Source organism: Ursus maritimus, unplaced genomic scaffold (genome assembly GCF_017311325.1).
Source record: "Ursus maritimus isolate PB19 unplaced genomic scaffold, ASM1731132v1 scaffold_7, whole genome shotgun sequence".
NCBI lineage: Eukaryota > Metazoa > Chordata > Mammalia > Carnivora > Ursidae > Ursus > Ursus maritimus.
The window spans coordinates 31045780-31058651 of NW_024426885.1; the positions used below are offsets into that span (position 1 = coordinate 31045780).

The following is a 12872-nucleotide window of genomic DNA, read 5'->3' on the forward strand; positions in this document are numbered from 1 at the left end:
AGTGTTCCATTACATAATAATTCATTTTACCACCCCCTATTGGGGGTGCGGCTATCACAGTCTTTCTTATGAAAATGTGGAGATGAAACAGTCTTTTGTCTTCATTGTCAGTCAGTTCCTTAGTGCCAATATTCAGAAGTCATATTCTTGGGTCAAAGTCATTTTACTGCCTGTTTTGATAGATCTTGCTAAATTACCTCATAAATGTTACCAATTTATATTCCTGCTCCACCAGCAGTGTATAAGAATTCCCTTTTTATTATACACTTGCTGATATTAAATCATTTCATTAACAAAAGCTGGCAATGATCTCTTAACTCATTTCCCCTTTCCCTTCTGTAGCATTTAAAATTTGGCATAGATATAAAATTTACTTGGCACTGATTTGCTTAGGATTACGCGTTGATTACCATAGTGGTTGACTAGTTCATTCCTAAATCAACCTGTTAAGGGGGCTTGGCCTCCTTTTTTTTTTTTTTCCTAATGAATACTTAAAACCTCCACTGAGCAGGTGTTTCATGCCCTGACCGAGGTGGGCAGATATGTCCTCCATCGGCCTGGCCTGAGATGCTCTCTCAGACCACACTCGAACAGGTGTGGGCTAGAGGGCAGGGAAGCACGGGTTCTGGAGTCAGATGGGCCAGACTGGGAATGCAGAATCCGTCACTAACCAGCTGGGTGACCTCCAACAACTTACTCCTGACCCTTTGTTTTCTCTTCTGTAAAAGAGGAATAATATTACTTATTCATGGGATCACGTGCATATTACATATGACCACAGGGCATGGCAAATTAAGGCTGCTTAAGGCACGGTTGTGAGGATCAGACTCGACAGCGCTGCACAAGCCAGCCGCGCGTTCCGCAGGCACAGCTTCTGCCACGCTGCCCTCAGCCCTGGCTCCAGCCAGCGGGACTCATTTTCCTTCCGCGGGCTGGTTTTACCTGCTGGGTTTTTGTTTGTTTGCTTGTTTTTGCTTTTGTTTTGTTTGGTTTTAGTTTTTTTGCTAGAACGCTCACCCCAGAGGGACATCCTTCTTTCATCATTGGGGTCTCAGCTCAAATGCCATCTACTCAGAGGGCCCTCCCATCCCCCATTGCTCTTTCATAAAACCGTTCTAATTTCTTCAAAGTGCTTCATCCCTCCACGGAATGATCTCATTGTTGATTGTTGATTTTAATCCTCTGCACGAGAGCCATGAAGGCACCATGAAGGGAGGCGCTGGCTGTCCCGTCTTCCGGAACGTGGCCCAGCGCTGCCCAAAGCAGACCCTCAACCAAGATTTATAGAATAGTAAGAAAGTAATTTTTTGGATCTTGTGCTAGAGACCTTTTGTTTTGTTTTGTTTTTAAGAGTAAAACAAAGCAGCTTCATGATAGATTTACTACCTCTGGCAGGTCAGAGCTGTAAATACAGGTGTACTAAAAGTGAGTCGATGGAGGGGCGCCTGGGTGGCTCAGTCGGTTAAGTGCCGGCCTCTGGTTCAGGTCATGATCTCAGTGTCCTAGGATGACGCCCTGCATTGGGATCCCTGCTCAGCGAGGAGTCTGCTTCTCCTTCTCCCTCTGCCCCTCCCCCCCACATGCCCGCACACCCGTGCCCTCTCTCTCAAATAATTAAATAAATAAAATCTTTAAAAACAAATAAAAGTAAGTGGAGAGTGCAGGTTGGCCTGGCAGATTTACTTCAGTGTGTGACATACATGAAAAGATTTGACACAAGACCGTCTGGAGAGAATCTCAACCTTTCTGCCCAGTGGCTGTGTGTCTCCAGTGGTATCTTAATTGCTCTAAGCCTCAGTTACCGTGCTTGTAAAATGGGAATGATATCCACCTCAGAGGGCTGGCTTGAGGATTAAAAAGATTAATGTATGTGTAGTACCTGCAAATAATCAACACTTTAAAAATGGTAGTTATTCTTGTGTTTAAGAAAACCAAGGGCTAAATATGTTAGGCTCTACAAATGAGGAATAGAAGGAATAACTGATATCAGGTGATTGTTTATAGCACCATATTAGTGAATACTACTTCACAGTCACTATGCGTGAGCATATATTCAAATGAGCAATATCCATCTATGGAACAAGGCTCTGTCCTCTTGGGCTTTGGAAAAGCCTATCTTTTTCTGCCTAGATGTCTTTGGACGTATATAGTTAATATTTCATTAATTGTGGTGGAGGAGTGTCATGTATACATCAATGTCTCATATGATGCATATAATTAAGCTACTTTTTGTTGGGAGCGGAAGAAAATTGGGCTTTCCCAAAGAAAAGCAGCTTGCTCCCAAAGTTGCTAACAGATTGCTTCTTAATTGAACTTGGGAGGTGAATTATATGGTGAATTAGAAAAAAGAACAACTCTGAATTTAGTGAATTGTTCCATAAAGGAAACTGTGGGATTGAATTGCAAATGCTGGATAGAAACATTTCAGCCTGGCCCCATGCATCACGGGCCGTTGACCTCTGCTGTGTTTCAGTGAGAGCGTGAACAGTCCTGTAGCTCTCTTTTGAAGGCCTGGAGGGCATTCTTTCCCAGAGACCAGCTGTAAGCCTGGGTTTCTTATGCAAAGGAGACGTTTGAATAAGCCCCTGTGACTAATGAAATCTACAAGGTCTTTGCATATCCTCTCACTGAAGAGGTAATTAACCAAAGATCAAATACGGGCATATATATGTATTTTTTTCAAATATTTTTTTGTGTTGCAGTTACACCCAAGGACAAATATATCCCCACATCCTGAATGCTCCCTCCCCCATTGTCCTCAATCTTTGTCTGCGGAGGGCTCTATTTCTCTTCCTTGTTTCGTGGTGCCCAGGCTTCAGATCCAGCCACAGTCACACCTGTCTTACTCATTTGCTAGCTTTTACTGGAAGAGAGCAACATTTTCCATTGATATAGATGTGAGAAATGACTTTTTTAGTGTTTGATGTCTGTTTCCAGCTCCACATCGTTCATTCCCAGTGAGCTTGGGAAGGAAGAGTTTGGTTGTAAGAAAATATCATAAGATAAGGCTTCCTCTTACGGGTTTTCTAAGTAGTGAATCTCAACTTTGCCTGTGCGTTCGAATCACCTGAGGAGCTTTTGAAAAATCCCGAGGCCCAGCCCAGGCCCAGACTGATGAAATAAGAACTTCCGGGGCGGGGGGTGGGGGGGGTGGGGGGGTGGGGTGGGGGCTGGTGTACCAGGCATCTGTGTTGGTCTAAAAAGCTTCCAAGGTGATCCCAAATTGCAGCAAAGGTTGAGAACCATTGTCCCAAGAATATCTGCTTCCCTCTCTCCATGAAAGCTGATGGATTTTCTCTTCCATTAGGCTGAGTTAGAAATGATTGAGTTATCTTTCTAAGCACTGTCTACCTGACTCGTCCATCCATCATCCATCAGTCCATTCATCCATCCATCCCATGTTTTATTGAGTGTCTGCTATGTGCCAGACACAGTGCTGCGTGTTCACTGTTGGACATGACAAGGGCCCTTTCATCAAGATGATAAAAACTAGAAACCAAACTGAAGGGTCACCTCAATGGACTGGGGATGCCGATACCTTGTGGTAAGTTGTGTGAATCAGCCCAGGCCCTGTATGTGCAGGCAGAGCAGGGTGCTTCTTACCCGGAAGGAGCAGTGAGGCAGTGTCCCAGAGGAAGTGGTGTCCCAGCTGAAACTTAAAGCACCAGTAGGATTTGGCCAGGTGAAGAGGTGGGTGTGGCTGAAGAAAATAGGAATCATGGTGCTGTGGGAGTAGCTCGGGGTGGCCGAGTGGGAGGGGGGAAAGTGGCAGGAAGCCCCAAAGCACCAGGTGGAGGAGGCCTCAGGGAATTAGAACTCATCCCAAGGGCAGCGGGGAGCCTCAGGAAAGGCTTCATCAGGGAGAGTGGCCAAGCCACATTAACTCCAGCGAGATCCTAGGCTCAGCAGTACTGTGAGCATGAGATTTCCTGCCCTTCTGAGAAAAAAGGACAGTTTTAGTCTCTTGCTGGGAAGGATGATTGAGGAAGGATTTGTGTTCTTAACTGCCCAGGGCCCTAAGCTCTCGCAGGCCTCCTGGAAAAATGCCGTAAATCCCTTGGGAATAGCCAACCTTTCCCAGGCACCCCACTTATTCTTGTTCTTTCTGGTCCTGAGGCTAAGGGGAAGGAGCACAGATTTGGATGGTCAGATAGGACCACCTGCAGCTATCACCATTGCTAGCCATCTTTGTACCCTCGAGACAGGCAAGTCACTTCACCTCTTGGGGTCTTGTTTCCTCCCTATAAAAGGGGGGTTGTTATGGCCCTTTTGTCATTTTGTCTTTGTGAGGCTAGAATTATTACACACAATGCAACAAGAGCATTTAGCGCTGTCCTTAGCACATGTCCAGCTTCATAGCTGGCACTTAGCAAACACTGATTCTTTCCCCCCTCCAGCTACTAGGGAGCCCTTGTTCTCCCCTCACCTCCAGAGCATGAGCTCCTGTTATAGCTCCAAGCACCAGGGGGCCAGGTGGATCAGAAGTCCTCCACCCTGACCCTCCTCTGCCTGCTGCAGAGCTGAGTACCAGTGTCTCCTGGCCTTTGCTCCCTCAACCACAGCCTACAGCTGACCTTGAACCCAGGCTGTGCTCAGGTATCCTTACAGGTTTAATTTTCTTGCCTCCCTTGACCCCTTTTGCAGGAGCCAAGCACGTCTAAACTAGCAACCCTTCATGCTGGACTAGGGCTATATGGAATCCCCTTTCACATGACAGCCCTGAGGCCCGCTCCTGTCCACTGCTAGTAACCCTGGTTGTATTCAAAGCTGGTGCAGTTACAGAGCCCTCTCCTGTTCTCTGGCTCTCGTCTAGATCCCTTGGAATAAAGGCCAAATCCTGAAAATGGTGCCATAGGAGCTAAGCCCCCAGACCCTCCACTAACCTCTGGCCCCGCTGCGTACTACTATCTCTCTCACCCATTCCATTCCAGTCATACCGCCTCCCTACCCGCAAGCACTCTTCCATCCCAGGGCCTTTGCACCCGTTGTTTTTCTCAGTTTGAAACGTTCTTCCCCAGTCTTCTGTAGACTCTCTCCTTCACTCTCTTCAGGCTTCTGCTTTTCTCTCTCACATGGAACAGCAACCCCGTATCCCTGGCATTCACTGTTCCCCTCACCCTCATTTATTTTCTTTGTGGTGCCTATCGGCAACTTACTTAAATATTTAGTTGCCTGTTTGCTTATTGTTTTCTCCCCTACCCTCCATCAGAATAGAATTTCCATGAGGTCAGGGTAGAGTGTGTTCTGTGTTGTATCCTGAGCCGCAGAAACAGCATCTGGCGTGTAGCAGGTGTTGGAAAAATATTTGTTGAATGAGTTAGTGCCTAAACAAACCCATTACCTCATTTGGTCTTCAAAACAAACAGCCCATTTGACAGATGAAAGATACAAACGCCCAAGGTCTTAGCCACAGTGACGCAGCAAAGACAAAGCCGTCCCGAGCTCTGGCTTCAGGCTCCCCTTGCTCCACACATGCCACATTCCTCTGCGGGCCAGAGATTTTCATACCATCAGGATTTCCCCCGACCTTTAGCCCGAGAGGAAATGATACCGCAGCTGGAAGAATACCCAGAGGGCTGGGAGCTGGCAGCCAACGCCCCGGCAGCTGCAGGGAGTGTGTGAGTGGATTCTGAGTTGGCCAGAAAGGCAGCAGAACGAGCGGGATGCAGGCACGCAAAAATGTCAGCGCACGCCTGGTCGGCCGCCAGGGTCATCAGCAGGAGAAGGAAGGAGGTGGGCTGCGTGTTGGAGGGTGGGCTTCGGGACTCAGGGCCGGCTCCCTTGGTTCTCCCGAGCCAGGTCATTGGGTCACCTGTTTGGGACCCTACCTCGAGCATTGCTGGGAGCCTGTGAGCTGTGGGGCACAGGAAAGATCCTCGGGCTTCTGACCAGGAGACTGTGTCCTGAGCATGACCCTGGGCTAATCATGTTGTGTCTTGGTTTTCTCCTCTGTAAAATGGGGTTACACTTTGTCTGCCACGGAATGTTCTAATGAGGGTCAAAGAAGATATGGGGAAACAGCTCTGTAAGCTGAAAATTTCTAAACAAATGCAAGAAATAATTGGGTATAGGTCGATTGTCCTGTAGTTGCTTTGATGTGGTTTCATATGTACAATAGTCTCTCCTGGACCCAGGCTCTGTCCTCAGATTTGCTCCCTGATGTCACAACCCACCCAGTTGTTCAGCTCCCAAATGTAGGAGTCATGGGGAACCCCTCTCAGTCTCCCTGCTTCCCTGCCTACAATTATATTCCTAATATCCCTGTGGATCCGGCCCCCTCTCTGCCTGATTCCCCCCTGCCCACCACCACCAGCCCCTCCGTGTGGCAAGCTCATTCCCAATCCAGATTCTTGCCCGATCCTGGCCCAGATCTCTGTGTCAGTGGTCAGGAGAGGCCCCTTCTGAGCGCTCTACCGCATACTGCATTCGATCTTCAGATTTTCTGAACCCACAGTGACTGTCCCTTAGTTTTCTTTCCTTGTGTTTATTGTCCAGCCGCACATTTTACCGGTCTGTCTTGCTCACTGCTGGATCCCCCGGTGCCTAGAACTGCACACAGTTCCAGCCACCGTGCGTCTAATACTGTTTGCTGATTGACCACTTTCCTGGTGGGGACAGATGCGAACCAGGTTTATACACAATGGCTACTAGCAAACAAAGACAAGCATCACTGTCCTTGACCGAGGCTGTGTCTGCAGAGTCTGATACATAAAGTCAACAGAGCAATTTCTAAAATGAGACTCACCCCAAAGAGAAAACCAAAATGCCTACGTAAGCCAAGGCAGTAACTGACCACATCACGTATTTAAAAGCATCACTGAGGACTTCTCCCTGCGTTCCACACCAGGGGACTCCAGAAGGGAGTGTCCTGTTTACATTCCGGCTTCCTAATGCGGGTGAAGGTGAGGAAGCTGACTTCCAGGTTGACCTTGGGATTTGCCTCTTAGCTTTGTATACTTGACTCCAAGTACCCTTGACCTGATGGAGGAGAGTAATGCATTTCTAATTTGTGAATTATGTGTGTGGTTATGAAAAATCAGGTTCTTTTTCGCTCTAGCATCTAGAATAGCGCCCGGCCCGTGATAGGTGCTCAGTCAACCTGTGTTATCAAATCTTTACTGATCTGTCTGGGATCCTGGTCATCCCCCAGGTGACTAGGTTTGCTCCCTTACCGCTTGGGGATCCTACAAAGAAGGCCGATGTGTCCTCACATTTCTTTTCTTTCTCGTTCCTTTAGGTGGGCTGGAGGAGCAGCCATTTGAGAGCTGGGACAATGCAACAGCCACCAATACCAGCAGCGAGGAAGCGAGAAAGGGTAATGCGAGGCCCTCCCAGGCCTTTGGGTCCTTTTTTTTTTTTCAGTTGTGGTAAATTTCACGTAACATAAAATTTCCATTTCAACCATTTTAATGTGTATAACTTAGTGGCATTAAGTACATTCACAATGTTGTACAGCCATCCTGCTATTTAGTTCCAGAAAATTTTCATCACCCAAAGGAGACGCCATACCCACTAAGCAGTCATTCCCCCTTTTCCCCCTGCCCCTGACTTTGGGAACCTCTTCTTCTTCTTCTTCTTTTTTGTTAAAGATTTTATTTATTTATTGAGAGAGAGTGCATGAGCAGGGGGAAGCACAGAAGGAGAGGGAGAAGCAGACTCCCTGCTGATCAGGGAGCCCAAGGGCAGGGGCTCAATCCCAGGACTCTGAGATCATGACCTGTGCTGAAGGCAGACTCTTAACCAACCGAGCCACCCAGGCGCCCCAGCTTTGGAAACCTCTTATTCCACTTTTTTACTTTCTATCTGAGTGGACTAGGAGCACCAATCTGTGGGCATGAGGGAGTGTGTCCTTTTGTTGAGGGTGGACTGGCTGCCAGGGAGAGCCACAGAAAGGTGTTTGGCTGCTCAAGGACCGTATGGTCTTCAGTTAAATTCTGCCATCTGGGTTTGACCTTTCTTACCGGTGCTTGCCTTGTGAGTTGCAGCCCCCACGGGCTGACAGGAGGGATCAGGAGGAACTAGGGTCGACACAGCAGGTGGGCACGGGAGGCCAGGATGGAAGGTAAAGCTGGGATGGGGGCTGGGGAGGAGCGTGTAGCTTAGAGACCTTGTGGGCTGCTGGGGGACGGGACAGGTAAGGTCGTGGCCATCTGCGGGCAGGGCCACAGCATCAGCAGGTGCCTGCCTGGAGTGCCAGCTCTGCCTGTCTGCACACTGATGCTCACACGTGTGCGCTTTCCCAGTTCTAAGAGATTCTAGGCTGGAGATTAGGGGTGGGGGGGGCGTCTCACTGGAAGCATCTCTGTCTGGAGGAGCTTTTCCCATTCAGAAGCTGTGCTGGAGGAGAGAGGCTGCTGGGCTTCGGTCTGGCCCGCATCCTACAGGAGTCAGGGCTCACTGCCTCCAGTGACGCTTCTACGTAAAACAAATGCAGAGCAGAGGGAATCTTTTTTTTTTTACTGAAGTGTAGTTGGCACACAGTATCATGCATTATCCATCGCACCACTGGCCCTGTCAAAAAGGAATAATTTTTAAATGCCAGAATCCTTTTTTTCAAGGATGCCTATTTAGGGATAAGATAGAAATCATTATTTGCTTTATGTTTTTGATTTAATGCTATTTTATATTTTACACATACATATGCATAAATATAATTTCACACAGGTGCATACATGTAATGATATCGTCATGTCTTTTTTTAATCGTTTTTCTTTTTTATTCTTTTCCCTTTAATTTGGCTAGCTCCCTCCCTTCTTTTTTCTACATATCACTCCTTTGCCCTTCCCCACGTAACGCAGGCTGATGGCTCTGTGCGCACCCTTCCGTATTTTTCTCCATGTACATGTGTTCACACAGGCACTTCTAGAGGGATGTAAACACGCATGCAAATATAAGCTTCATCATTTTACAAAACGGGATCATATTCGATAAGTGCTTTTTGTGAATCCTGCTTTTCTCACTCAGTAGTACGTCATGGGAAACCCCTCTAGTGCACTTGTGATACCTTCAGTTTATTCTTTTGAATATCTTGCAAGATATTCCTGGCATATGGGCCGTAATTGAGCCAGCGATTCCCTTATCAATTAGCATTCACTTCGTGTCCGGTTTTTGCCATCACGAGCAATGCTACGGTAGACGTTCCTGAACCTAGATCCTCACACACTTGGGATGTTTTTAACAGGTGCTCCTGGAATGGGTTTCAAAGGGTAAAACCATTCACAGTTCCAGCGAGACTTATGAGTGCGCCCCTTTCACCACATCCTCTCCAGCACTAGGTGCTCTCAGTGTTTTTAATAATGTAAACAGTTCATTATTACTGACTTTGAATTACCCTGACTGCTGGTGACGTTGAGCACCTTTTCCTGCCTTTGCCAGTGGTGTAGGGGTGTGCTTCTGTGACTTGTCTCTTCCTGTTTTTTCCCGTTTTTCAGTTGGGCTGCTGATCCCCCTCTTATCAGCTTGGCCTCTTTCAGAGAAAGGCGGATTCAATAGCTCCCACGCCCCCCCACCTCCTTTGACAAACGTGCATTTGCTTGTCTGCCTCATAGCATGTTTCTGGGACCATGTGCAGGGCTTCCTTTAAAATCTGTGGTTTCCTGCTTTGCTTTTTCAAAGTAGTTTGACTTGTGCTTTCTTAGACTCCCCAGACATCTTGTGATCTCAGTGGCACTTCATTTTGGCCACAAACGACCAGCCCTACATGCCAGCAATGGAGCAGAGGGTGTGAGATTGAAACCAGAGGGGTTTGCCAACACCCCAGTGTTGTAGATGCCACACCTGATTTTTCCTTCCTAAGTGACTTATTGCTGCCTAAAAGTGCTCCCAAACTTGTTGACTTCAAACAGTAATTTGTTATCTTTCATGATTCTGTGGGTTGACCGGGCTCCGTGGGGCGTTTCTTTGGCTGACATCGGCTGGGTCACTCACTCGCCTGCACTCATCCAGCAGCTGGGCTGGCCTGGCCTGGGTGGTCACATATGCCTCCACGTGGCTCTTCTGGCCACGTGGATTTTCATTTAGCTGTCTAACCTGCGATTTTTTACAGTATGGTGGCTGGCTTCCCAGAGGGAAGAAGCAGAAGCCACCAGTCCCCGTAAGGCTTGAACTCAGAGTACCCAGAGTGCTACTTCCGCTGCATTCTTTCCGTCAAAACAGGCTTCCAGAGGAAGAAAATAGATTCCACCCCTTAATGTGAAAAGTGGCCTGAGCTCACGGAGATGAGAGCTGTGGCCATATTTAGAGACCAGCTCCAGCCTTCCCTCATTGCCTCTTACCTGCCCACCAGCAATAGACATTGTCAGGATTCTTAGTATTTATTAGTTTGTTGGTGTAAAATGACCCAACCGGATAAATTTGGACCATCAGGCACGCTTGGGTTTACACCTTAGCTTAGTCACTTAGTAGCTGGGACCTCAGATAAGTGTTCACATGAGGTTTGGAGGATTTAGGAATAATACTGATGCAAAGTGCACAGCCAGGTGTCTGGAATTTAAGAGGTGCTCAGTGAATATAGTTCCTCCACTTTTTCCTCTCTACCTCCACCTCCAAGAATAATATTATCCAGCATTGGAAGTCATCATCCACCTCTGGACTGGGACTCCGCAGCTGTTCAACAGCTGCACAGGAACACAATTAGGGGAGACCAGAAAGAGTATGGCTGCTGCAGCTCATTAACATTCTCCCTCTGGTAGGTTGGCTTGTGCATGGTACCCACACAGCAACAAGAGATCTTCTTGGGCTTTTTAAGGAGGACGGTGAAAGCACTCCCCCAGCCACCATGCCTCACACCCCTACAGTGGGCTAAATCCAGTCTGCAGACTGTCCAGTGCCCCTGGTGTTTTGGAAGAGGATAATGTCAAGGCTAGGCCAGTTTCTCCGCTCCATACTGCCTCAGCAGACGGGCAGGGCTTTAAGCGTCCCGGGCAAGCCTGATGAGGACGGAGACCCTTGGCACCCTCAGAGGGGAGCTGCGGGCAGGCTGTCCTAGCCTGTCCCCCCAGTCTTGCCTCGATCCAATTCATCTCTCCGGGGCCATGTCAGACACCAGCGTGGGTGCCTCCTGTTTTTGTTTGAATTAAAGGTAAGACAAGTTGCGTCAATCTCAGATTCCCCTTTCATCACAACTTGACCCCCTCCCAACACCCCCAGAAAAAGAGACCGCCCAGGCAGGATAAAAGATCTGAGGGAAGCCACCCCCCAACCCCAGCCCCCTGACTTCAGCAGCAGGTTTATTTCCTGGCATTATGTGGCTCCCCTCAGCCCTGACGGCAGGGATTTGTGCTCCCAGCTTTGGGGAGGGCTGGGGGGCTCAGAGAATCGCTCACTCAGCATCCCCCTGGCAGACCGTTGGGTCCGAGGAGTCTCCCTCCCCTGGAGATGAGCGCTCAGCATGCATTTCAGGATTGCTAATAGGATTAATGAAATGGAGTGTGTAGCTGCTCCTACAATGAAGCTGTGACTGTTTCGATGGAGCCAGATTTCCAGAACCATATTCATAGAAGAGAATGGACCTTTCATTCCCAGTAACAGTTCCTAAGGGTTTGTGCTGCAGGAAATCACAATGGAATCTTGTTTGCACCAGAGACCACAAACTTGGGTACAAATCACTGCTCAGCACCTGAACCCCTGAATGTCACTAATGTCAGTGTATCTGGGTGTAACCACTGAACCTAACTTTAGGCATTCTTTCTAGCCAGTCCCCAAATGCAGACCTTGCTAGCGATTACTGAAGCTTGCATCGAGCCCTTACCACGGCAGGGCGTTTGACATTCATTACCTTGTTCAATGCCCACAACACCAGCATGCAGCAGGAAAGAAGATTCAGACGGCAAGAAGAGTGGCTTATCCAAGGCCACACAAGTAGCACATGGCAGCATTTATCTTGAGCCTAAGTCTCCCACCCTAAACCCCCTGCTTTTAACCTTTGGGCACTATCAGTGGTTCTCAAACGTCCCTGTGCTTTGAAACTACCTGGGAGCTTTAAAAACTCACATGCCTGGACTCCACTCTAGTTTGATTGAGTTGCAATCTCAGGGCAGGGGGTGGACACCAGAACTTTTAAAAAGCTCCCCAGTTGATTTCCATGGGCAGCGAGGTTTGAAAACCATCATGCAGAATAATCCAGTCTCTGCTTTCACCGAGGGGCTACTCTTGAGTCTTTCAAGGTTCGCAGGCAAGGTGTGATGTTGCCCACCACCCTGGGGTGGGGGCTTTGCAGATGGCTGGCCTCTCAGGATGTTTGCTTCCAGCGTGGGGCTGACCAATCAAATCATAGAAAATTCCCAGTGCCTCACTTGAGAAGGCTGGGGTAGGCCTGGTTCTGTTTATGACACGCCTGGGCCTTCAGCTGGAGATGGAACCTTGAATAGCTGTGGCCGCTCTGCTTTTCCACAGAGGACAGGGTCCGCTCCCAGAGCCAGAGAATTTAAATGGACTTTATCCCCCAGCCCACCCAACCCCCAGTGTGCTAAATCCTTTCAGATGCCCCTGAGCTCCTCTTCAAATGTAGGACTCTTGGCCATAATAAATAATTACATCCTTCTATGTGGACTCTGATTCCAGATAGTAGTAATCCAAGAAAATCCAATAATGACAGTTGCATTAAGATCCTTCTTCCAGGCTAAGCAGAACATCTGTTTAGACATATTTTTAATCGGCAAATGCTTCCTGTGTTGAGTCCTCGGCAAATTAAATTTCTCACTGGACCGAGGGGGAAGCTGTCATTCAATAACCCATCTCTGGAAATTACACCCCAGTCTCTCTCCAGGTGCACTTCAGATTTTCCCACGCTGACTCGGCTGCAGCCCGGCCCTGACCACATCAGCCCACATGTATACACAACACAGCTTGTCTGAGAAACACGGGCTGTCTCA

At 48.2% G+C, this 12872-nt stretch overlaps 1 protein-coding gene across 1 annotated transcript in view; it reads left to right on the top strand.

Annotated features, from left to right (window-relative positions):
- Nucleotides 1-12872, top strand: part of TLL2 (tolloid like 2) — a 119290-nt gene that overhangs the window by 44729 nt on the left and 61689 nt on the right. Inside the window, exon 3 of the mRNA XM_040624553.1 lies at nt 7238-7315. Coding sequence (XP_040480487.1) covers nt 7238-7315 — 78 coding nt within the window. The remainder of the gene's footprint in view (nt 1-7237; nt 7316-12872) is intronic.